The sequence below is a fragment of the Vigna umbellata genome, chromosome 2 (assembly GCF_029865625.1).
Source record: "Vigna umbellata cultivar VRB3 chromosome 2, Vumbellata_1.0, whole genome shotgun sequence".
Taxonomy (NCBI): domain Eukaryota; kingdom Viridiplantae; phylum Streptophyta; class Magnoliopsida; order Fabales; family Fabaceae; genus Vigna; species Vigna umbellata.
Window position 1 is genome coordinate 50,420,909 of NC_142166.1, and position 24,597 is coordinate 50,445,505.

A 24,597-nucleotide genomic window follows, 5' to 3' on the forward strand; every position below is an offset into this window, starting at 1 on the left:
AATACTATCCCTCCAGTTTCATCACTGTAATCATCAAATTAAAGATATTTTCTAAATTACCGTAATCTTAGTTGCACCTAATTCATTTGGCTTTGATTAAATAGCGTGTTTTCATTTTTTTTTCAGTTTCAACACATCTTTAGTTCATCATAAAAAATAAATGTTTAAACTATTAGTTTTTTAACCTTGAAATGAAGGGGACCTCAGCCTGGTACTGTATCGGTACGATTTGAGCGTTCATTTTATAGTTGAGTTTGATATTTTGACACTGTCTTTTGTATATATTCTCAATCCAGGCTCATCAATTATTTTATTTTAAATTTTTATTCACATTTATTTGAATTTATTATTAAATATAATATTTTTATTATTAAAACGAGAAGTAAAACAGAAATAAGAGAAAAATCGGGCATCAAAGTAGTTGATATAATTAACATTGATTTCGTGAAGGAATTGGGAAGGGATCATCAATTGATTCTGAGGACAATTATTTGAATTTTGATTTTGATTTAGTGAATGCAAAAAATCTCTCAATTTTGTCAAGACTGATGCATCAATTTCGATAATGGAAGTTGATAATTAACACCAGAAAGAATGTTATGTATATGTATCATAACAAACTAAATTTACATCCACTAGAAAAAATTGACAGTAAGTGACAAATAAATTTATATAAGAGAAATCATCATTTTTCATTTAAAAACTTTGAAATAATATCATTTTACTTATATATTATTTATTTTTAACCAATACGAAACCTTAAACTCACGCTAAATTCATAATAATTTGTTGAAAATAGATAAGTAGACTTTGCAATATCTGAGGGCATGAGTTAAATACTTGTTACAGAAAGCCAACCCCGAATATGCGGGTAAAATCTTAAAACCCACGTTCGACATGCTTGCAAATGTAAATGTTTAAGTTGTCACATCAGATGGTTTGGTTTTGGGCATCCTTGGTCGAGATCAAACGGACAGGATATCCGCTCTTGAGTTTTGTAAAAAGTGCCCCTTTCTGAATACTTGAGTCAGAGTCGATCACCTTCCACCTTAATACAAACCATTTAATTTCTTCAGTATAACTTTCATGTTACCAACATCAAACTAAAAAAATAAATTTTTGTATTTTCAAGAAAAAATATTAAATAAATGCAAAAAATTAATGTGTCCATACAGAAAATACCCACTTGCAATTGGTGATGAAACGATGGAGAAACACCAACATCATGGCTTTAGCCATGTTCTTCCCTAGACACGCCCTTCCTCCCATCCCAAAAGCTAAGAAGCTGTATGGTGTTGACTCTGCCTGCAATATTTGTTCCAACAGTTTATCTGGTGATCTTTGAATCTCAAAATTAGGTTTTTATTTTTCTTATAAGATTAGACTTACAGGGAATCTTGAAGGATCGAACACACCCGGATCATTGTGCACGGTTGGATCATGGTGTATCGATCTAGCATCGACGTTAATGTTCCACCCCTTCTTGATTTTATATCCTATAACATTTCATTTTTTTCTCATTTAAATTTACACAAACTTCATCATAGGCATGCATGAGAAATTTACGTGTTACCTTCAATAACACAGTCCTCGAGTGCTACTCTAGGCAACCACTGCACCACAGATGCCTTTCTTAATGCTTCTTTTACAACCTGTTTGTTATATCAGAAACCACAATTAATTCAAGAGAAGCAGTTCATTCAATGCACGATCTTATAACTAGTGAATTTGATGCAGGAGCTAGCTACAACACATTGCACAGAAAAGTACAACATACACACACCTTAGAAGCATATGGCATCTCGTTAAGGGCCTCTACTGTAAGATATGAATTTCTCGAACCATTCTTCTCAATCTCAAGTTGCTCCTTCTGTTTAGTTATCAAAATTACTACATTTTACTAAACCAAAAGGAAGAAAGTGTTGAATGATCATTGGATAATGTAAACATGTTCACCCACCATAAGGGTATTAAAAACAAGCGGATTCTCATCCACAAATTTGATCATCCATGTCATCGCATTTGCTATCGTGTCCTGTCCTGCGATTTCGATAGTTTTAAGATTATGTCAGTCTGTTCAATTTCAATATAATATGTAATTATAGCTTGATTGGTAATTAAAAATGTAATTATCATAACATATAGTAATTTCTCTGTACTGGGGTTGGATGGTTCGTACTAAACCTTACCAGCAATTATCATAGTTAAGATATTGTCTTTGATCTCTCTCTCTGTTAGCATTGGGATTCCATCGTCGTGTAATTTATCATCCAAAAGTTGTTGAAGGAAATCGACATGGCTAGTTGCAGTTCCACTTCTTCTTTCACTTATTGTCTTCTCCAATATATCCATTATCCTTTTTCGAGCCTGCATTTTCACTTGAAAGCTCAAATTCACATTTCAAAGTTTAATGTATGCACTTATACTTGATGTTTATTTACCTGAAGGCCTTTGTAGAATCTGGTCCAGGGTAATCTCACGGGTAAGGCTAACATTGCTTCACCCAAACGAGAAACCTCATTTTGCACGCTCTCTAATTCGTCGCCATTTTCGATGCTTATTAGCATCTTGCACATCGCCTTACACGCTAGCTGCATCAAAAAACATTATCCTCAACCTCATTTTATTCACAAACTAACATTTTTTTTAGACAGAAGAAAGAAACAAAGAACAAATTAATAAAATGAGAGAAAGAATGGAGATGAGATAAAAGAAAGAAAAGGAAGTTATACATGGCTTGAGAGAATTTCTTTTATTTAACTACCATGATTATAATCCATGAATTTATATATATATATATATATATATATATATATATATATATATATATATATATATATATATATGGTTTTATCTTGTCTTTAAATTTAAATATTTTTTTGTTTTTGTTTTTGTATAGAAAAAAAATAAACATCTCTTCAAAATAAAAGTTCTAAGATATACGTTAATGATTTAATGATTCAACCGATATCAATAAATAGTATTAACAATAAAATAATATGTCAAATAATATTAACCTTTAGTGTTTCATCTTGAATAACGAGAACAGATCCAGATTTCCAACTAGTTGTAGCTTCAAGAAGAAGTGAATCAAAGAGTTTAACGAAGGAAGACAAAGATTGCGTGGAGAATAGAGAAAACAGAGAACCGCGAATAAGTTTGTGATGTTGGTGTGTAGCGCAGAGCAAGCTATCGCGTCCAACAAGCTCAGCGATTGACTTCATATACTTCTTTGAGAATTTCTCCTCGTTGTTTAGAATCACTTTTGCAGACTCCGTGCCCGATATGAAAACGTGCGTTTCCCCGAATAACTTCGTCTTGAAGCATTTTCCATACCTGACACGTCTCTTCTAAATTATATAAATGTAAAAACCTAACTATAATCTCACGTAATAATAATTCTAATAAAAACATAATAAAACTGGTAATATCGAAGATTCCACGTTAATTAGAAATAATCTGAGTTAAAGTTTACTTTATTATATATATGATATGTTACCGGAGTCGGCGAGCTTGGACAAATTCATAGACTCCTTTGGTGTTGTTGATGGCAGCCATGAACTGAAGTGTCTCTCCGAGAAAGGGTAATCCTCGATTTCCCGGAGGAATGTTTGGCAGAGAGGGGTAGTTTGTGCACCAAAGTGTCCATGCTTTTCGACAGAATAAAAGAAAACACAAGAGAGCAACATGGGAACAAAGGTAAGGATGCTCCTCTACCAATTTGGAAAGCATTTTGGTCTCTGTTCACTTCTCTTCTATGGTGGCCAAATATCTTGCTCAATAGACAACACTGGTAGTGCTACATATATGTACAACATAGGATTTATATGGCCGACATGCACTGAGTATGTTTTGAAACATTCAGGCTTCCACTTTGAGACGAAAGTGGGATAATGCTACATTAATTGTTTAATCATGTTACATCTCATCTAAAATAAATTTAAACATGTTTTCTTTTATTTACTAATAAAATAATTTGTTAAAATATATCATAATTTTTTTAAAATTTATTTTTAAAATATTCTGAAGTTTTTTTAAACTTAAAATCATTGATACTAAAAAATAATATTTTTTTTTCTTAGAGAGTTAAAACAATTAGTATAAAAAAGAATTAGACTGTTTTTTAAAGTCTTAACGGTGTTGGTTTAAAGTTATAAATAAATTATATTTATTGTTTTCTATTATTTTTTTTGGAGAAGATTATAAAAAACGTGTCTTAAATTAATTTGCCTTTAACTTGAGGGAATTCAAAGAAATTATTAATTATCTTGCGCAATTGTTTAGAGAAGCCATTGCAATTGAAAGTGGTGGTGATTGAACTTGCAACTATCAACGGCACACAGTGACTCCCAAGTAGTGCTTTATAGTCAATTCAACGTAAGGCTAATTTTAGTGGGCTAATTTCATGTGATTAATAAATAAATATATAAATTTATTTTTTAAATGGGATTTATAATTGAATTATAAAAAGTGTTAGCTCAAGTAATGTCAAAAGGTTGAAATCCGGTAAGAGTAATTCTGTTATACTAAGGTACATCCATTTCCAATATATGTATCTAAAACAGTGAAATTGTTGCATTGCAATGTCCTTTTATGGTTAGGTCCACACAGCAAGGCCCAGCAAACCTAAGCACACAGAAACAAAAAAATTAATAATTATTGAATAATTAACTAAAAAGTTTAAGTAAATGAAAATTTGGGTTCGAGAATCACGTCAGAATACAACAAAAGAAGGATCTGAGCCGCAATTACTAGAGCTGGACACAGTGGCCAACAGGGTTTTGTTTTTTGTTTCTCAGTGCATTATAGTTGTTAGGTATTTGAATTTTTCCTATGATTGATTTGGAGTGTCTTGATAGTGTTCGATGAAATGCTTCACTAATAATCGTTCGTTTTCTCAGGCAAAAGCTGTTTGATGGAGGTGATTTTACAGGAAAAGGACGCAGGTAAGTGGGTTTACCGGGGCGAAGGAGCTGCTAACCTTGTTCTCGCATACACCGGATCGTTTCCTACGTTTGTACGTTCCTCAATTCCTTTGTTTTAATCGAATTGGATCATAATGGAAGCTTGATCAATGGTACATTGGTAATGGTGTTGATGTTGCAGATTGGGAAAGTGATGCGCATTCGTAAGGCTCCGAGGAGTGGCGCTGAGGCCATGACTATGAGGAGCCCCTCTGCCTTGACTGCGCAGGAACGCCTGCTTTGGAAAGACGTTGATGAACTCATTTCATCGCCGGACAATGACATTGCAAGCCAACAATTTGTCCACCACGTTATGAAGCCATTGCTTGGTTCCAAATTTGTCGATGCCGGGGTATGTGTTGAGTTGTGTTGCCCCCCGAATCCCCAACATTCTATTGTGATTGATTTTGTTATTTAAAAATGTACTACTCAGCGGTTTTTGATAGTTCGTTAATTAAAAAAATCGTCTATGCCACCTTTTTGTACAGTGTGGAAGATCTTATGTGAGATTAATGGTTACTGATTATGATCTCTGACTCTCACTTATCCTTCATTACTTTGTTTAGATGCTTGTGGGGGTGACGAGGGAATTTCTTGAATCGATTGAAAAGAATGTTATCTATCAACGTCCTGCTTGGAGAGTTGATAATGCACTGGTCGACATGCATCGAGATTCTGTGCTTCTCTTGTCTGATCATTCACTCTTCACTCATGGTATTGAGATGCCTTTGAGAACTTGCTTCAGTTCAAAGAATAATTGTTACCCTTTGTGCATGTGGAATTCTGGAGTATGTAGTTGCTGTGGTCGCTATATTTCTTTCAGTTAACATGTTATAGCACCACGCTGAGAAATCATCCATCCAAATGGGCACCATGAAAGCAAAAATAGAAGAAAGGGAGGGCAGGTTTTAGGGTTGAACGGGAGACATGCTACTAATCGTTTCAGTATTCTATAGTGATGCTTAGTACACTTCCAACAAGAAAACCATAATCTCTAGTCTCTTTCCTATTTGTTGTTATCCCTTGTAATATTAATTTAGTCACACATCCAAATTTTCTTACTTCACACGCATCTGCTAAACATTTGAAAGTTCTGCTACAAGCTCTCTGTTTTATTTCAGGTAATCTAGGATCGAGCCCCTGCATATCTGTTGAGATCAAGGTACGCTCTTTATAGTGTCATACATTATTATTCTTTGGTGTCAAAATTTCTCCTTCTTCTCATTATTAGACAACAACTTTGTTTAAACTTTAAAATTTTAAATTAAGTATCAAACTTGTTCCCCCTTACTCTTTCTTTTGCTTGTTGTTAACATTATAAGTGTTGTTGTGAACAAGTAGCCCAAATGGGGATTTCTTCCTCTTTCAAGATACATATCTGAAGAAACTGCTGTCAAAAGGACCATAACTCGCTTTCAAATGCACCAAGTTCTAAAATTGCAGCAAGGAGAGGTACCCGTGCACAAAATTTTTCCTTCATTGGTGTTTCTGTTTCTGCTTAGTGCATACTTCTTCCAGTGGTGATATCATGTAGTCTCGGAGTCATTATTTAATCTGTTGTTCTGTTGATGGATGTTATTAGAATTTCACTTAAACATTCATTATTTTTTTAACCTTTAAATTTTAAACAGTTTTATCCAATATGTTTGCAGATATCTTTGCTAAGTGAATACAATCCACTTGATCTGTTCTCTGGATCAAAGGAAAGAACTTTTAAAGCTATCAATGATCTCTTCACTTCACCTCAAAACAATTTACGTGTATTTATGAACGGTTCTCTCATATTTGGTGGTCTGGGAGGTGGTGCCGAAAATACTAACATTTGTATTGCTAAAGCATTTGAAGATGCACTTAAGTCTGTCATTCGATCTGACGAAGGTCTGCGTACAGAGAACTTGCTTACTCTTGTTACTGAGGCTGTGCAAAAATCAGGAGTCATTGATCGGCTTCTGGAGGTTCAGAAGCTTGATAGTGTTGACATAGAAGGAGCCATCCATGCATATTATGATGTTACTCATCAGCAGTGTATGGTATGTAGACAATTGAGTGCAGAACAACGGAAAAGGTATACCTCTTTACATTCGGCTTCGTTGGATGAAAGCTTGAGAATTGTAAAGGACTTTCTAATAGCAGCAACTGCAAAAGACTGCAGCTTTATGATATGTTTTAGACCAAGGAAAGAGGGGGATTCTGGATCTGTATGCAATAACGTGTATCTTCAGTCAACTAAGCAAACCTTTGACTTCAAGGTAGGCAGCCCTTCACATTTTTATTATTTATTTATTTATTTTTATCTGATAGGCAGTGCATTACATGATTCATTTGGTTGCTCTGCTAGTAGTCTGAGGGCCTCATTTGAGAATGATGTTGATTTTTTTTGTGCAAAATAGAATAGAGTTCAAATCCAGTGGAATGTTGAACCATTCCAGAATGGATCATTGGTGAATGACAAAGTGATACAAATAAATAAATAATTGATTAGAGCTTAATAATAAATATACTAATTTTCTTAATAAAATCAAATGAAAAACCAATTAAATAAAACACTACAATTAAAAAAGAAAGTCTGAATTTTTTGGGTCTCTCTTTTCCTACTTGACAGCTTCATTCTTATGCCTTCCTCATATTCTACCAAATAAAGGATGTCACTGAAAGAAAAACAGCAGATTGAAAGATTTTATTTTCAATTGTTCCCAAGAGAAACTCGCTGATCATAGTGAGAAATCAAACAAAAATTAGATCCACGGGAGTGAAATGTTATGTTCAACCGTTGTTTTGATATACTTTTTCACCAAAATCATCCTTATAGAGCATATTACTACTGATAATAAATCACTCAAGAATATTGATAAACTCCTATGAAGTGGAAGAATTAGAATAAGATGGCAATGGAATAATTGAAATAGGAAAAAAAATTTGGGTTGGTTTGATTTTAGTTTTTTATTTAATGTTTTTAGTTTAACCTTTTAAAATTAGTATATTTAGTGTTTAATCCTTAATTTTTCATTTATTTATTTTATTCTATTGTGACACTTCATAATTTATTGCTCTGGAGTGAGTGGACATCCTATTGTATTTAAACTAAAAAAGTTGTTTGGCATAAACTTATCACAAAAGGTATCTAAAATTACAAAAAAAATAAATAAAAAAATAGAGGCTATAAAATGATATCTGTAATACTTTACTGAATTCCTAACAGATGCTAAAGGAAAAATCCTCCTTCCAAAGGTTTCCCTGTTACAACTGAGGATGAGTTTTCAATGCTAGCAAATCTGAATGCTTCCCTCTCATATTACTTCAACTGCTCAACCACATCATTTTCTATAAATATTCTACTCACTTTGAGGCCGATCAAAAGGATAAATGTTGCAACCAAATAGGGTGTTTCTCAAAACTCAAAAGCACTGGAAGAAGCACCCTTACTGTCTTTGGTGTCATTTTTTATTGAACTGTAATTTGTGTCTGCTCTCATGAAGTACTAAAACCGAAAGCACATCAGTTGAAAATGGGGCTTTAATGTGTATGCACAGACCATATCTTGTGAACGACTTGATCACACTCACGATTTCATTTCTTATATTTATATGAAGCAAGTTTGAATTACTGCCTCCCTTAGCCACAATTATGATCATTGTATTATCTTTATCCTTATAAAACAATAAGTATGATGCTTGTTACATTTATATTTTCTTTCAACTGATATTTGACGTATATTAGGTGTATTTCATTGACTTGGATCTGAAGCGAATGAGTAAAATGGAAGAATATTATGAATTAGATAAGAAGATAGTGAGCTGCTACAAAGAAATGGCGAAAATGGACCATGGAAGAGATTTATGAACTTGCAACCATAACAAATTGCGTACCTAGATTTAGCAGTCTCTGTTATATAGGTAATACTTGGGAAGATTGAATTGGTAAGTATTGGCAATTTGTCAATATTATTTATCCTTCAGAAGGTTTTTTCTATGCATATCTTAAGTTTGGAAACTTATATTGTGCTTCATATAATGGTTCAATGTGGCTTTGCTTTCAATATCTTTATGATGGACTTGTTGAATTGGTTTGTGAAAGCTTTTATGTTAATACATATTGGACTCTTGGCTCCCTTATTATTTCTAAAATGTCTATATATTGTTTCTACACACACGGAGGCAGTAGATAAATTAAACGCTTTTGGTCCAGATCTTGTCTATTTTGATTTGTACATATTGGTGAAATTGGGAAAGTGATATGTCAATATTCTGTCAATTTTCCACAATAATACATTAACACTCAGGACACCTGTTTTTGCTTTGCAAATATCTTATCTCTAACTTTGCAATATAATGTTGTAAACAGTACTCAGAAAGTCTATGTTATAGACGGTGGCTTCAGCTCAGTTCTGGTTTTTCCTTTGGTCAGCCTAGTTTGGACGTGGCCTGACTGATAATCTCAGTGTGTCTACATTGAGCTCACAAGCCATTTCAAGGTTTTTCCCTTCTCACTCTTTTCCTTGTTTTTTGTCTCTAGTTCCAGTAGTTACAAAGGGACTTGTGTTGGTTGGATTATCAGAAGTGGTCATGCTTTTTCACCAGCATACTGACACATTCCTATCAAATGACTTTCATAATCAATTGTGACCACAATAATTTTTATTTTAAATTTATTTCATGACAATATTTAAATAGCGCACTGAAGCACCACTATAGCCTCAGCGCTGCCCCTGAACACTAAAGGGTTGCCGTAATGAAGCAGTTTAGAGTAGCGGCTGTAGTGGACCAAATAGGGGCCCCAGTGGCACTATTGTTTGATTCCAAAATGCCCCATAAACGGAGACATTAGAGCTTTTCTGGAGGTTATTTTTGTGATCTCAATCCTCAGAAATGAAAATTGCAGCTGTAATAGTTGTAAAAATGGTAAGAAAGCTCGGATTCAGAAGATGGTGTTGAAAAGGAAATTTAGGCTTTTTCGGGGTGCTATTTTTGTTGGAATTTACTTGTTTGACATCCTCGAAATTTTATTGATGATTATGAATGTCATTAATTTTGAGCTTTTTTTATTAATTAAAATTTATATGCCTACACACGCACCCTCTGTAAATTATATAGAAACTTTCAAAATAGTGGTTACTCACTAGCTTGCTATAGCGTTTTTTGGCCCGCGTACACATTGCTATTTGTAATTTGAAATACAACTTGAAGAGTACTCCTTGTGGAATATTGATAGAACCATGGATAGAACCATTTGCCTTTTGATATTAGAACTCACCCCCTCTTAAATTAAATGTATGCATTTTTGTTTTTCACCGATTATAAGGTATGTCTTTTGGGGTATATAGCATGGGTTTGATTGTCATATGATGTGATTTGTTAACTGTTGAGAATTTGTTTACTGAACCCAGGAATCTGGGTGGAGTCGAATAATTGTTGTGAATATTAATTGGAGTTTGTTTTTGTGAATATTTAGTTTCTGCATTTTGTTCGCCGGGGAGGGTACATATAGGTCGGACCCTATCCGATTACTATTTATTACTGGTTGTTTAGTTCCCTATTAGCATTTCTGCTGCCACTTTAGTTTTCAGCCCAACTTGTACGGTGGAACTTGATGAACTAGACGTACCAAATCTTAATTTTTGTTTCTGCAAGTGCTTTTCTTACAGATTAATTCTAAACTCCCAAACGGCGTCTAATTTTCATTGTACCCTACTTTCGCATTGTAGCACTCTTGCCATGTGGAAATTATGTCTTCACTTCTAAATTCATTTATCCTTAATGACACGCTTAAGTACTATTTACGATTTGCTCATTTTGGTTTAGACTCTCTCTGCTTTTGGTTAGAAAGTACCAACATGTCTGACGGGCTTATGTACTGCAGAAATCTAGCGTCAGTAGAACTGCTCCGTTCAAGGTGCAGGCAAAAGCAACTTGTAAAACCACGACTACGGCCTCAATTTGTACGGAATCATGGTGACTATGACTGAAGAACCCAATTCAATGAAGATCATCATGGTCCGAAGATTATCAGGATTTGAGTACAAGCGTTCTCAGGTAAAAGATGATGGATGAGATAAACGTTGGTTTCATGTCAGAGATGCGATGTAATGTAGTTAATGTTTCATTATGTAATTAACTCAAGTCTAATCGGTGTTGTACCATTATGAATCTTTCTGCCAAGCAAAATAATGTTTATGTTCGTTCATTGTGATTTTTTTATTCTAACATGATGTCATGAAAATTTACTCGGAAAATGACAGAAATGAAAACCAATATTTCCCTGCAATTTTATACATCATCATTGCCCGTCAATTGGTTCCCATATAATGTATATATTTGTGGAGGGAGAGAAGTATGATACTGAAACCACCCATCGAACAACTCGACCATGCACGGTGCCTTCTTTACCAGCAACCCTTTCTCTGCATTTCAAACAGATAGAACACAATTGTAAGAGTCCCCATGCACGACGTCACCATAAGTAGAACTTCATCTAAACAAGATGCAAACATCATCGACTTGCCTTGAATTTCTCTCTTTCCTGACTGTCTATGTGTGCCATAAGTTCTTCTTGTTTTATCAAAGCCTCGTATAAAGCCTGTTTACGAAGTTAAACACACCAGTTTATAAATATACACAAAAATTGTTGAACATGATGTCACACACACCAAAAGTTTAAAAAGTGATTCACAAATAGATATAAACCCTTTTTGTAGTTATCAACTCTGCTTCCAATGCATCCACACGATAAACTGCAGCATTGAGCAGCTCTTCTTTCTCATACGGCATCACATTAGGCTTTGACTGCAGCATGTCAACCTTCTCTTCGAGCTCCCCGAGGCGTTTTAAGGTAGATGAGGAAAGGTTTGTCGTTGTGAATCCGGGAGCACGTAAAGGAGGACGACAATCCTCCTTATTTGTTGAATCAACAGTCATGTTAAGAACATTTGAAGCAGAACCAGATTCTGAGTACCGTATTCCCTTGGTCACACGAAATGCTATTGAACGAGCAAAAGTATAAAGAGCCAAAATGATGCCAGCTGTAACATTCAGGAGATTCTTCACATTTCAGTACTCGAAAGAAAAAATATTCAGCAATCAAATCTAAGTCGATATATAAATTTATTTATCTTTGTATCGTAAATTAAGTTTTATTTCACATGCAAGAATTAAAGTAGTTTGACGTACTTTTTTCTCTCTTCGGAATGGTAGGTAGTAAAGTACAGATTCAATGAACGCGAAAAATGTGAAGAAAAATAATACCAAACAGAACTTTGTGAAAGGGATAGTTATTGAACTGGAATTGCAAGTTTCTCATTCCTTAAGATATTTTCTGTATGCCAACGTAGAAATTAATTATGACAGATATTTTGAAAATGTCATTTGTTGGTTCAGTTAAAGAAAAAACAAATGAGTGTCTACATCCATGCCAGCAGGTTTTAAGTAACAATAATATCCATTCTCAGCTAACAATAATGACATGTCAAAACCAATAATTGTGCATGAACTATATAACCTGTTGAGCAAAGTAGTTTTCTCGATGTTGCTTGTTTCTCCATTGATCTAACAACAATGGCCTTGTCAACCATGGGAACATACTCAACTAAGCGATCACCATCACTAGCCTTACCAACCAGTCTTGCCTGATAAACGTAAAGTCACTTAAAATTAAATTTATTGAAACATTTTTAATCTTGCAACCTCAATATCAGTATCAATGTATCATGGTCACTCACTTCTTCATAGACAGGAGTTAATATAGGGCTAATACAGGTCCCACATGCTTTGGGAGAAGCAATATCTTCAACTTCAGATCCTGATTCTCCTGTAGATGTATCACTACCACCTCTAATCTGTTTTCTCAAAAGCCCAGAATCAAAATAAAGACAAGACTTTGTTAATATAACATCTGAAAATTCCAAACTTACAAAATTTTCAGGGTTCAAGATGGTAATGGAAGATTTACCATTGGATAAGATATCTTGTCACATTTAATCACTTTCCCCTCGTCGTTGGAAACAGTTACTATTTGTTTAGAACATCCCATTTCACCACTAAGAACCATCTGCATGCCCAAAATTATTCTAGTTGAATCACAGACTCAGTAAGATACAAAGTAGAACCAAAAACATGAGAGAGCTAGTTAAAATTTATTCATTTCAGCACTCACCTTTAAAATGTTTGGGTCTTGCCACGGTCCTTTATCTGACTTCATACAACCACCTTGATCAACACAAGTGCACATACCACCAAGAAATTCTGGAAGCTCGCTGCAAAGCTTACCATTAGTCAGAATTCTCAAATAACAAGTTGATTGAGAAATCACTCCATTACCAGAATTGAATGTACAGTTACCTCTCGTCTATAATCTCAAGTAGTTTACTCTGGAACTTATTTCCAAGAACCTAATGGAACATTCAAGAGTCAATTAAAACCTATACCTAAGTTATCTCCGAGCCAAAAATATGGAAGGTTAATCGTTAACAATAAATCAAAATTGTCACATACATGGATCTTTGAAGTGGTTTTGGGATCAAGAAATGTTTTCACAGTGTTCCAGAGCATCTTAAAACCAGGACCAGCATTGATGATGAACATTTGACAGAGTGTCTGCACAGTAGTATCATTTTGAGAATAAAAATTAGAAGCACTAGATGTATGAACAAAAAGAAAATTTAATGAAAAAAAATGAAGATAAAACCTACATACTTCAGGATAGTAATCACCATCAATCTTCTGCAGACGGGTGATCAGCTCCCGTGCAGACTTTGTTAGGTTTTTGAAGCCCTGGAAAATACAAGACAGCATATTATTACAAACTCCAACCTTAATTTTTTATCAACTTCAAGTTAAAACGGTGTTTAGAAAACATTAATTAGCCATTTACATAAAACCTACCACGCCTTGAACATCCAAAATAGTTGTACTTGAGTCTATGTGTCTCTTTGCAGCTATAGAACAAGCCGGAAACTTAACAGCAAAAGCTTTCTCAAAACTCTGAACATGGTATCTCAAATACCTTTCCAAGGTAGTTACTTGCATAAGCTTATTGGGATCAACTTTCCCTAGCCTCTCAATATAAACAGGCCTTCCTTCCTTATCCACGCCATGATAGCCATGTGGGTAGTATTTCAGAACCTCATTCAACTCCTTGAATTCAAAATCCTACACGGCAGAAACCATAGTGTAGTATACATCAACCACAGGTTTGAATAAATTAATCAATGTTCAGATCGTGAAATCGAATACACAATGCCTCACCTCCATTATTGTATCTGTTCCATATTCTTTCCTCCATTGGATCATGTTGGCCCACATGTGCTTCGCTTTCTCAATATCAAACTTCCTTGCTTTCAAGAATCTGCAAGAAATGTGTTAATACGTGAATTTCCTGTGTAAGAAGTTTATCCACAGAAAAATATGCAAAAGAAAAAACCCAGTTATAGTGTTTGGGACCTCAATAGCATATGGTAGTCATCGTGTATTGGAGGTAGCAAGTTATCCAACACAAGTGCCTGTCGAAATGCATCCACTGCTTGAAGCTCTTTAACATCTCGAACATCCTCAATGGAGAGGGAATTGCTCCTGCTGCTACAGCCTTTTCTGCTTCTTTTCTTCTTAAAAGAATGTCTGAATTTGGTTGATGCATTTAGTGCTTTCTTTTTCAGACTTCCAATTCTTGTCCACCGATCATCCTCTGAATTATTCTCGAAACTCAGTTTCCTCTCTCTTCTTTCATCCAATCCTTCAAAGCCTAATCAAAATAACAAAAAACTCTGAACACTAAAAATTTCATACAGAACTAACAATTTTTGGCAAGTATCCAATCCCCGGAAGTTAAATTCCATTCAATCACACTCGAATAGCTAATCTACACCTTAAAATCTAAAAGAAACGAAATCTTTATACAAATTCTTAACCAAGAAACATCGAAATAACGATGATAAAACACAATTCGAAACAAGAAAGAAAAGGAGAGTTTTTTGGTTACTCACAGAGGTTGGTTGACATGTCAACGAAGACGGAGTGCAGGTGAAACAGAAATCAAAGACAGATAAATCTGGAAACTTATAACGTTTTTGTTTTTTTTTGTTTTGGAGTGAATGACACGTAAGTTGGTTCACTCCTTTTCGGAGTGTTCGTTAATAATGAAGCGGACACACTGAGTGTCGGCGGAAGACAAAATTAATGGTACAGTAAATTTGGATACAACATTATATTCTCAGAAACAATGGAAATCTAATGAACAAATTGATACATGAATCTATCCTATATATGCTTCACCTCATTCACATGTAAATTATCTCCAATTTTTCAGACGTTATTTTCCTAACTTTGCCTTGCTGGGTCCACCATTTATGAGTTCATGATGTGCAACTTGGCGCCAATTTTACCTCCCTCTTTAACTTCTTCATTTACTTATTTTAATTCTTATTTTGGTTTCCCTTTATCCTTCACCGGGAATACAGAAAGCAACGTGACCTGAGTAAAACTATATAAAGAAGTAAAATCATGTTTGTCCAAAAAACTTTAAGATAATGAATTAAAAAGTATTTCACATTTATTATTCAGTAGTGTTCTATTTTCTCATATTTTTAAATATAGAACTCGGATTAATACGTGAATTCTTAACAAAAAATCACTTCCAACTTATTGTCAAATGATTTTCTAATTTTGATTGAATTATTTTATAAACATTTATTCATAAAATCAATTATACTTCTACCAAAAACGTTTATTATTCACGAAACTGAAAATATCTTTGTTATACACTTTTCGTCATACGGTCTTTTCTATCAAGCATTACTAAAACATCATTTTATTTTATCATATATTCTTTATAACAATAAAAATGTCAAAGCTGTTGAATACTTAAACAGTAAATTTTAATATTCTGAAAATATCAAGCATTAGTACCTAAAGAGTGTAGATAAGTTTAAAAAATAGGTAAAATTTTGAATTGAAAATACAACCAGAACTGTTGTTTAATTTAATCCAATAATTAAAAGTAAGTGCTCCCATTATTATCAATAAAACTGATTACACTTTTTTTTGTATTGAATAAAAAGAAGTCAAAGGTTTCAGTAGAAATTTAGAAGAATCTAATCCGAATTTTAAATGTCGGTCAGGGAACAATTTTAATCTTTTATTATGCCCACAAATTTCTTCCTTTTTTTTCTAATATATTAAAATTCCCATTAATGCTCTTATTCGTATAGGCCCATTAGGGAATCATCAAACCAAAACATTCCTAGGCCAGGCCCACTCATAACTTTAAATTTCTAATATTTCCACTGGGTCATTCTCACACTTTTTTTTTCTTTATAAAAATTATTCCATTTTTTGTCTGCTGTGCATCGATCACGGTGGAAATGCGATTTTGGCAATGCCATTTCTGTAAAGAACAAAGGATGTGAACTCAACAAAATGAGTATTTGAATAAAAAAGTACTTTTAATGCAATGTGCAAATAAATATACGGCCCATTCACTATTTACACGCCTTAGTTTAATATTCGCATCACTCGCTTTAAAATTAACATTGACGGAAATTAGTTTTCATATGTATGATTATGCGATAAAAAAGTAGGTTTTGTTATACGTGTAGATCCAAAGCACGACCGAATATTAGTTTTTCTTTGTGTAATCATAGACAAAACTCTAAAAATTAGTGTTTTTTTTATGCATTTAACAAAAAGATTCAATTTTTGTAATATTATTTACGTGAGAGAAAAAACAATTAAATTATTTTAGTAAGGGACTTAGGGTAGAAAAAAATATTAAATATTCTATTATGATTAAACTTGAAAATATTTCGTTCTTAAAAGATATCATTTGTAAGTAATCCTATAGATATTTACAATTAAATAAATAGATTTTAACTATTTTTTTTTAAAATGATTTGTATAATTTAACATATATCTATTCATGTAAATAAGGAAGATGGTAAATACGAGTTAAGGTTGTAGGATAATTTTGTAATGTCACAAATTAATAAAACTTTCGGGTGAAAATAGTAAAACTGGGGGAGGGAAGGTTGAGAATAACAAATCCAAGAGAATGTTCCAATAAATGGCTTTGCTTTTCGGGCTTTTACTTTCAGCATTCCACAGTTTCTTCGAGCATCTGGCAAATTTTTTAAATTATATTTTATCTTGTATAAAAGTGACTTTTTAATTATATGTTTCGGCAATTTTTTGGAATAAGTTTCTCAAAATTCTAAAAATAAAATTTTTCGAACGAAGTTTCTGAAATAAAATTATCAGAAGCTATAAAATGTATTTTGAAAGAAAAAACATTTTTGAATGTACGTGATATTTTAAAATGAATTTTCTGGAATATCTCACATAAGATCTATTCCTTCCTCTCGAAACACATAAATTAATGTTGTGGAGTGGTTTTTTCTTTGTTTTACATATGTTTTTAGTTTTTAAATTTTGATGCAAAATTAAAAATTGTCTTTGTCCCCAAAATTTTTTATAATTTAATTATATTAAAGTTTTTCATATATCAATTGTATTTTATGATGATCTTTGAGTTTATACCTTTTAATATATTTTAATTCAAATATCGATATAAAATATCATTTAACAAATATAAAATACATTAATATTATTTAATTAAAATAACTATATTAATTTATTGTTAAAATTTTGAAACAAAATACATACAAATTTAAAAGAAAAACGAATTTCAATTTAACGTTTACATTTTTAACATTTTTTTTTTGTGTTTTCATTTTTCTCTTTCTTTGTAGTGTTCTTTCCTTTTTCCTTCACAATTGTAATAATGAAAGTGATTATGATGACAACAGCTATATGTTGTACTAATGAAAAGTAATTTAGTCTTTTTATATGTTTGTGACGATGAAGTTAATAAATGAGGGGGTGCAGAAAGAAATAACATGGTCAAGGAAATAGGCGGAATTTATGATTTCTTGTTCATTTGGATAGACGTCCCTTCAGAAAAATAAAGCTTACAAGACTAGAGACATCAATCACTCCTTTGAAATATTTGTGATATCTCCATATAAGACATTTGTGATGTATGTTATATTTTAGATTTGAAAAGATTTGGATTCTTTTTGTGTATGATTAATAGAATATCATCACCTTCAAAGAAAATATATATATATATAATTGGTGAGTTTTTTAATCAATCTATTTGATAAAAACTATACCTTAATTATCTAATATGATTTTGTAATATTGGGGACTACCATTTATACCCAGATGAATAATTAGAACACCAAAAAATGCATACCCAGATGAGTTTTATAATTTTAGTTCAATTTCATGCTATTTTATGTACTCAGCAGAATAATTTAGATTTCAGTCCACCACTCACTATGGGATATAAATATACCTTTTGGGATTATGTTCATGTAGAGCATTTGAATCAAAATATAACTACACCCTTTATTTTAAAATATTCATTGTATATACTTTATCTATTAATTAATTAATTAATTGATGCCCAAGTGATGAGTGAAAGGCACTTCAATTACCACATATCTAGGCGTGGCATATTTTAAAATGATTTTTTCAATTATTTATGATAACGTAATTTGTATTTTATTTCTGGTATAATATATGTTTTTGTAATTTTTATTATTATAAAATATCTATTAATTTGCTTATATGGTATCTATTGTTAAAGAGTAATGATGTTTATGATATAAACACCATTCTTCATGAAAAAGTTCTTAAACTAAATTTCAACAAAAGATAATTAATGTTGATGATAACATTTTAGTGAATGTAGGTCTAAACATTACAAAATTGCCAGGTCATCACTAAGTTATTTCAAATGTTAATTATAAAAATCAAATTGATATTATTAAAACGAAATAAAATTATATTCATGAAATAGAAAACTACTTAGGTGAAATTATAAGTATTAAAGTGTGTATAATGGATATTTTTTGTGTTGATCTGAAATCCAAAACACAAGTGGTCTTTTGACAATTTGAGCAATCACTTAACAATCAGTTTTAGAGATAACATTATTATTAAGAAAATAAACTTTTATATTTATTAAAAAACAGAAAAAAAGTGTAAAAATCTATTAGACATTAAAATATCGTTATATTATCCAAAATTGTTGATGTAACAAGGTAGTTTGATAATATGGTAGGAATGATGATGAGCATGACCAAAATCATGGTGGAGGACTCAACTATCATTACCATTTTCACCACTATTTATCTTTCATATAAAGCCCCCTTTTGATTCAAATTTCCAAAACAAAATACAATTTCATTTCAATTCAAATATATACTTTAATCAAAATAAATTAATGGTCAGAATAATATATATAATTTAAAATATATTAGATTTATTGTCCATAACCAACTGTCGTCGGTTATATTATTATTGTCACGCGCAGGTAAAGTTTGGGTGGGATTTTGGCAGTACATTGCAGTAACGACGTATTGCATCGCACTGCCAAAATATGAAATAAAATATAATTTTTTTGAGTAACAAGTATATAATTGTTTCAGTATTCTTTTACCACAGAAAGTGTGCATCAACTGAAAACATAGTTCAATAAAAAAAATAAAAAAAATCTATAAAGCATAGCTTCATGGTTGGATTAGGTGCGTGTGACGTTTACTTAAAATATGTTTTTAATTAAATTATCAAATATTTAAAGACGAGGATAGAATAGAATGACTACGCCTGAGTTATTATTTCAAAAGATAGGAGTCTCCTTTTTATCTTAGTCAAAACAATTATCTGAAATCATGACACTTTTATGTCTTTATTAAATAGTATCACGTTCAAAGTGTAGGTGTAAAAACAATCAATATACAAGTGTACATTAGATAGTTTATTAATAGTATAGTTTTAAAATTTATCTAAATAAATTATAAAAAATGAATTATTTCTATGAGATTTATCAAAAAATTTACTCTACAACTTCTCTTATAAATTATTTGAACCATATGACCATCCATTAACTTAAAATCAAACGATCTAGATAGACATCCATGGAATGAATACAATCACATATCATTCTTGTGTTCATACATATAAGAACATTAGTCTTAATACTAATCAATTTAAGATAAGATGTACTTATCATCCGTTGAATCCTAATTAAGCTGTTATTAATAGAAAAGATAGATAATTGTATTTAATACACATTAATTACTTAAGTTACTGAATTTTTGTTGATTTTGATATCAAAATATATTTTGCAGATAATCTCTCAATCTCATAAAACGACAATAAAGCTTGAACTTGAATATTATTTCAATATCATTGACCTCGACTTTTTTTTTAATTAAGTAAGGATTAAGAAATGGATATGAAAATTTCTATTCTATTTCTTTTATTTATAAGGCAAGCATTTCACTATTTAATAAGATGTTTGATATTGATTAATAATTTTGAGACTTCAACAAAATCATTCATCAATCAGTTTTCAACCCATGTAACCAATATACTATTTTTTTTTTGCAGATGTTTAAATTGAAAAAAAAAATTACGCAAACCGTGTGAAATAATCTACATTAATTTTACAACATTTTACCATAGTTATCTTTAAATGCATAAACAATTGAATGTCTGAATAGAACTATTCTATACTATAAGTATACAAATATTGTTAAAATATACACAAGCAATATGAATGAATTTTGATAAGAATAAAGGAATAAACGAGGTTTTGGTTGGATAAATGTTGTGGCACTTTTTGTGAAAAAGGTAGGAAGAGCAACCTTGTATTTGTTGATGTATATCTATGAAATTGAAACGACAAAGATATCTTATTCATTCTACAGAAGAAAGGGTTTGGAATAATTAGAGGAAGAAAGTGCAAAACATATCATAAAATCAAATCAAAGCACACAACAGAGAGACGATTCCCATTCGGATACTCAATCCATTATGATGTGCCTTCACTCTTCTGCATAGTCTTACTTTTAATTATGCTTTTAATTATAACCATAATCTTATCTCATCAATTTCTCAACCATTGGACCTCCCCATTAGATTTTCTTCACTTCCCCAATATCCATAAATTCCTTTTTTTAATTCTTTCTTTTCTTTCAATACTTCCCAAATTACTTTCACTGTTGTAAAGATGTAAAACTATAAAGATTGTATATTCAACTTTACATAAGCAATCATGGATTACCATAATCACTTTTAACTTTTCATTCGATTAGGGGTGAGCCTCTGTTTAAAGTAAATAAGATTAGCAGATGGGAAGGGATTAGAACAGTAAATTTTCCCTTTTTGGTTTGACGTGAATGATGGATTTAATTAGATATGGGAAATGAAATCATATATATATGGATGGACATCTTAGCTTCTCGTGATTTATGGCGATCTACATGTCACAACTCACTACCTGGGGTTCCATCATCTTGACATGACATTATGGGACACTCAAACATGGCAGCATTTATTCTAGACACACAATTTTAATTAAATCATTCATCACCATACTTTTCCTTTCTTTTACTTAAATCACTCATGCAACCTTTTTATTACCAGCCAATTAAAAAAAATTCAACTTTTGAAGTACATCCTCTCAACTCTTCTCATCTAACCATATCATGACAAAATGGCGGATTTAAGATACTAAATTAGCGGGTAATTTACTTTTCAACTCATGTAATATGTTTGTACCGTTTTCACTATACACAGGTTTACCATACAATAGCGATTAACAGGTTCAAATATATAAAATTAGATAACAAAATAATTTTTTTAAATACTTAATAACTTTTATGAAATTAAGAGATACACGTGTACACTCTCATATATATATATATATATATATATATATATATATATATATATATATATATATATATATATTTGCTAACGCGCATACGTCTGTTTTTAATTGGTATATTTTAGTAATGTATACCGGATTTTAGTAAACAAAAATACCCTTATATATCATGAATTCTAATTCTAAGTTTTAAGGTTAAGGGTATTTTAATCATTTTCATTCTCAAAACTTAAAAAAAAACTTCCTAAATCCTTACTTACCTCTCTCATTCCTCTCAACCTTTTCTCTTTCATCTCTTTCATTCCAACATTTTCTTTATTGTTGTCCCAACTGAAAAAAAATCAGAAACACTCGCTGTTAAACAATTTCTTACAAAAAAAATGATTTTATAATGAGTTTTTATTTTATAATTTTTGTCTTATCTAATTTTCACAAGCATAATGACATATGAAGGAATTGATAATTGGACAGGAAAAAATCAGAAACACTCGCTCTTAAATAATTTTTTACAAAAAATGATTTTATAATGAGTTTTCATTTTATAATTTTTGTCTTATCTAATTTTCACAAGCATAATGACATCCAAAGAAATTGGTAATTGGCCAGCAAAAAATCAGAAACACTCGCACTTAAACAATTTCTTAAATAAATGATTTTATAATGAGTTTTCATTTTATAATTTTTGTCTTATCTAATTTTCACAAGCATAATGACATCCAAAGAAATTGGTAATTGGCCAGCAAAAAATCAGAAACACTCGCACTTAAACAATTTCTTAAATAAATGATTTTATAATGAGTTTTCATTTTATAATTTTTGTCTTATCTAATTTTCACAAGCATAATGACATATGAAAGAATTGGTAATGGGCCTAGAGGGTTTTTTTAGAAAGGAAAATGATACTCGAACAACCAAATTTGACAACATTTCGACACAGCACACGTGTCAGCGTTTGAGAGGGCCACGTTCAAAACGAAAAAAGCTGCTGCGTTCTGAGGAAATCTGAAGAAATCTGCTTCAAATGTGACGTGGCGAGGACGGGCACGGGCAGCTTGCGTTTCAAATTTGAAATGGTATTCGAACTTCGTAGACAGAGAAGCGCGAACAACCAAAACCCACTTCTATGACCTAGACGAGAGAGTTGGAGAAAGGGTTCAGGAGCGAGAGAGAGAGAGACCGAGTCCTTGCCGGAGTGGCACCGCCGTTCACTGTTGAAGGCCGTGTCGGAGAGATCGAACGCCCTCCAGCCCGTTCCGTTTGAGGGGCGCCGCAGCTCCGTCGTCGACCGCTCCAAGCGAACACGGCATCGTGTTCCGTCCGTTCCGGCACAGCGACCTACGGAGGCGTTGAAGGTGTCGCGTCGTCCCAGGTGGTGCCGTCACTGTCGCGGAGTGCCGCCGGAGGGTCGCCGGAGTGTCGGCGGAGTGTGGGCTGTGAGGCGGACCAAAAAGAGGGGTTTTCCGCACTGCGAGTTCCACCGCCACGCGTCGTCTTCACCCAAGGTTGGTCTGTTTTTTCATTTTTCAGTGGAATGAATGTTGAATACATGGATGATGTTGTTTTTGGATTGGATTTGGTTATGTAGGAAACGTCTCCCAAGTGGATGTTGTTCTGTAACTAATTTTTATACAAGTTGTCTGCTTAATCTTACACTGTTGCTCTAATTCTGTTGGATTGGTAGTCATGGTTGTAGTTGGCCTTGGTGTCAAAAAACTTGAACCCAATGACCCACATCATTCGGGTTTGGTAGCAGTAATGTTGGTGAAGCAAGGGTCCTAGAGAATGTATTTTTATGGGAGACGAATTTGTTAATAAAATGTTAAGAAATTGTTCCGAAATTACTTAGAAGTAGCTGAAATGAGGTACAACAAACAAGCCACCCCAAAATGAGAGTGATGGACGAACGTGGCCTTTGTGTGCAAAAAGTGGAACCCAGGTACCTAGTTATTTTGCCTGAGGTAGCAGTCATGTTCCTCGCGCATGAGTGTATGAAAATGTTGTTTTATGTGGCACGAATATGTTAAAAAAATGTTATCCTGAGTGTTCCCAGATTGCTTAGAAGTAGGTTAAATGAGGGAAAACAAACAAGCCACCCCAAAATGAGAGTGATGGACGTAGTTGGCCTTGGTGTGCAAAAACTGGAACCCAGGTACCCACTTAATTTGCCTAAGGTAGCAGTCCTGTTCCTGTACCATGAGTGTTTGAAAATGTTGTTTTGTATGGCAGGAATATGATGAAATAATGTTAACATGAGTGTTCCCAGATTGCTTAGAAGTAGATAAAATGAGGGAAAACAAACAATCCACCCGAAAATGATAGGGGTGGACGTAGTTGGCCGTGTTGTGCAAAAACTGGAACCCAGGTACCCACTTAATTTGCCTAAGGTAGTAGTCCTGTTCCTGTACCATGAGTGTTTGAAAATGTTGTTTTGTGTGGCACGAATTATATGCATTCATAAATGAGAATTATATTTTATTGTGTTTTAACAAATGCTGACAATGTTTGTTATGATTTCCAATTTTTTGTTTTAGTTCATTGTGTTGGTGTAATGTAATTTAAGTTTTTGTGTTGCTGTAGTGTGATGGAGGAAGAACGTGGTGAACAAAGTGACAAAGGAAGTGATAGAACGAAGAAGGTACGTAGGATTGTATTTGATTTCCATACATTTGTTGTTTGACTGTATTTAATTAATAAGCATGACTTCCTATGCAGTTAGTGTTGAGACACTACTGCAGAAGCAAGATGATAGGTGTTTTGAACGAACGGTTGACTATTGAGCAGAAGGGAAACATTGAGAACAGTGTTTTTGGTTGGTTGTTATACTTGCCAAGTTCTATTAAGATAGGTAGGAATTTGTTATCTAAGTTATGTGGTGAATGGGTAGATAGCATGAGTGGGTTTTATTTTGGGG

General features: G+C 32.7%; 2 protein-coding genes, 1 long non-coding RNA gene and 1 pseudogene across 4 annotated transcripts; 2 read left to right on the forward strand and 2 right to left on the reverse strand.

The window, feature by feature from the left end:
• Positions 1 to 775: 775 nt before the first annotated feature.
• LOC148204240 (abscisic acid 8'-hydroxylase 3-like) lies at positions 776 to 3,785 on the reverse strand. The gene is made up of 10 exons (XM_088107353.1): positions 3,500 to 3,785; positions 3,018 to 3,336; positions 2,442 to 2,591; positions 2,190 to 2,367; positions 1,961 to 2,040; positions 1,784 to 1,870; positions 1,574 to 1,652; positions 1,390 to 1,496; positions 1,187 to 1,305; positions 776 to 1,048 (listed from the first exon to the last, which is right to left on the reverse strand). The coding sequence occupies exons 1-10, from the start codon at positions 3,730 to 3,732 to the stop codon at positions 931 to 933; spliced, it is 1,470 nt and encodes a 489-aa protein (XP_087963479.1). The 5' UTR covers positions 3,733 to 3,785; the 3' UTR covers positions 776 to 930.
• Positions 3,786 to 4,592: 807 nt separating this feature from the next.
• Positions 4,593 to 8,834, forward strand: LOC148204241 (inositol-pentakisphosphate 2-kinase-like; annotated as a pseudogene). Its single transcript, XR_015784458.1, has 8 exons — positions 4,593 to 4,816; positions 4,902 to 5,017; positions 5,107 to 5,316; positions 5,531 to 5,678; positions 6,086 to 6,126; positions 6,306 to 6,416; positions 6,617 to 7,213; positions 8,682 to 8,834. The product of XR_015784458.1 is annotated as an inositol-pentakisphosphate 2-kinase-like (transcript).
• Positions 8,835 to 8,887: 53 nt separating this feature from the next.
• On the forward strand, positions 8,888 to 11,144 carry LOC148204242 (uncharacterized). The gene is made up of 2 exons (XR_015784459.1): positions 8,888 to 9,435; positions 10,821 to 11,144. It is a non-coding gene; the product is annotated as an uncharacterized LOC148204242 (long non-coding RNA).
• Positions 11,145 to 11,193: 49 nt separating this feature from the next.
• Positions 11,194 to 15,154, reverse strand: LOC148204243 (phosphatidylinositol/phosphatidylcholine transfer protein SFH8-like). The gene is made up of 14 exons (XM_088107352.1): positions 14,935 to 15,154; positions 14,396 to 14,693; positions 14,201 to 14,300; positions 13,838 to 14,104; positions 13,649 to 13,726; positions 13,448 to 13,549; positions 13,295 to 13,344; positions 13,110 to 13,209; positions 12,906 to 13,004; positions 12,676 to 12,792; positions 12,456 to 12,582; positions 11,645 to 11,979; positions 11,463 to 11,537; positions 11,194 to 11,361 (listed from the first exon to the last, which is right to left on the reverse strand). The coding sequence occupies exons 1-14, from the start codon at positions 14,948 to 14,950 to the stop codon at positions 11,344 to 11,346; spliced, it is 1,782 nt and encodes a 593-aa protein (XP_087963478.1). The 5' UTR covers positions 14,951 to 15,154; the 3' UTR covers positions 11,194 to 11,343.
• Between the last annotated feature and the right edge of the window lie 9,443 nt (positions 15,155 to 24,597).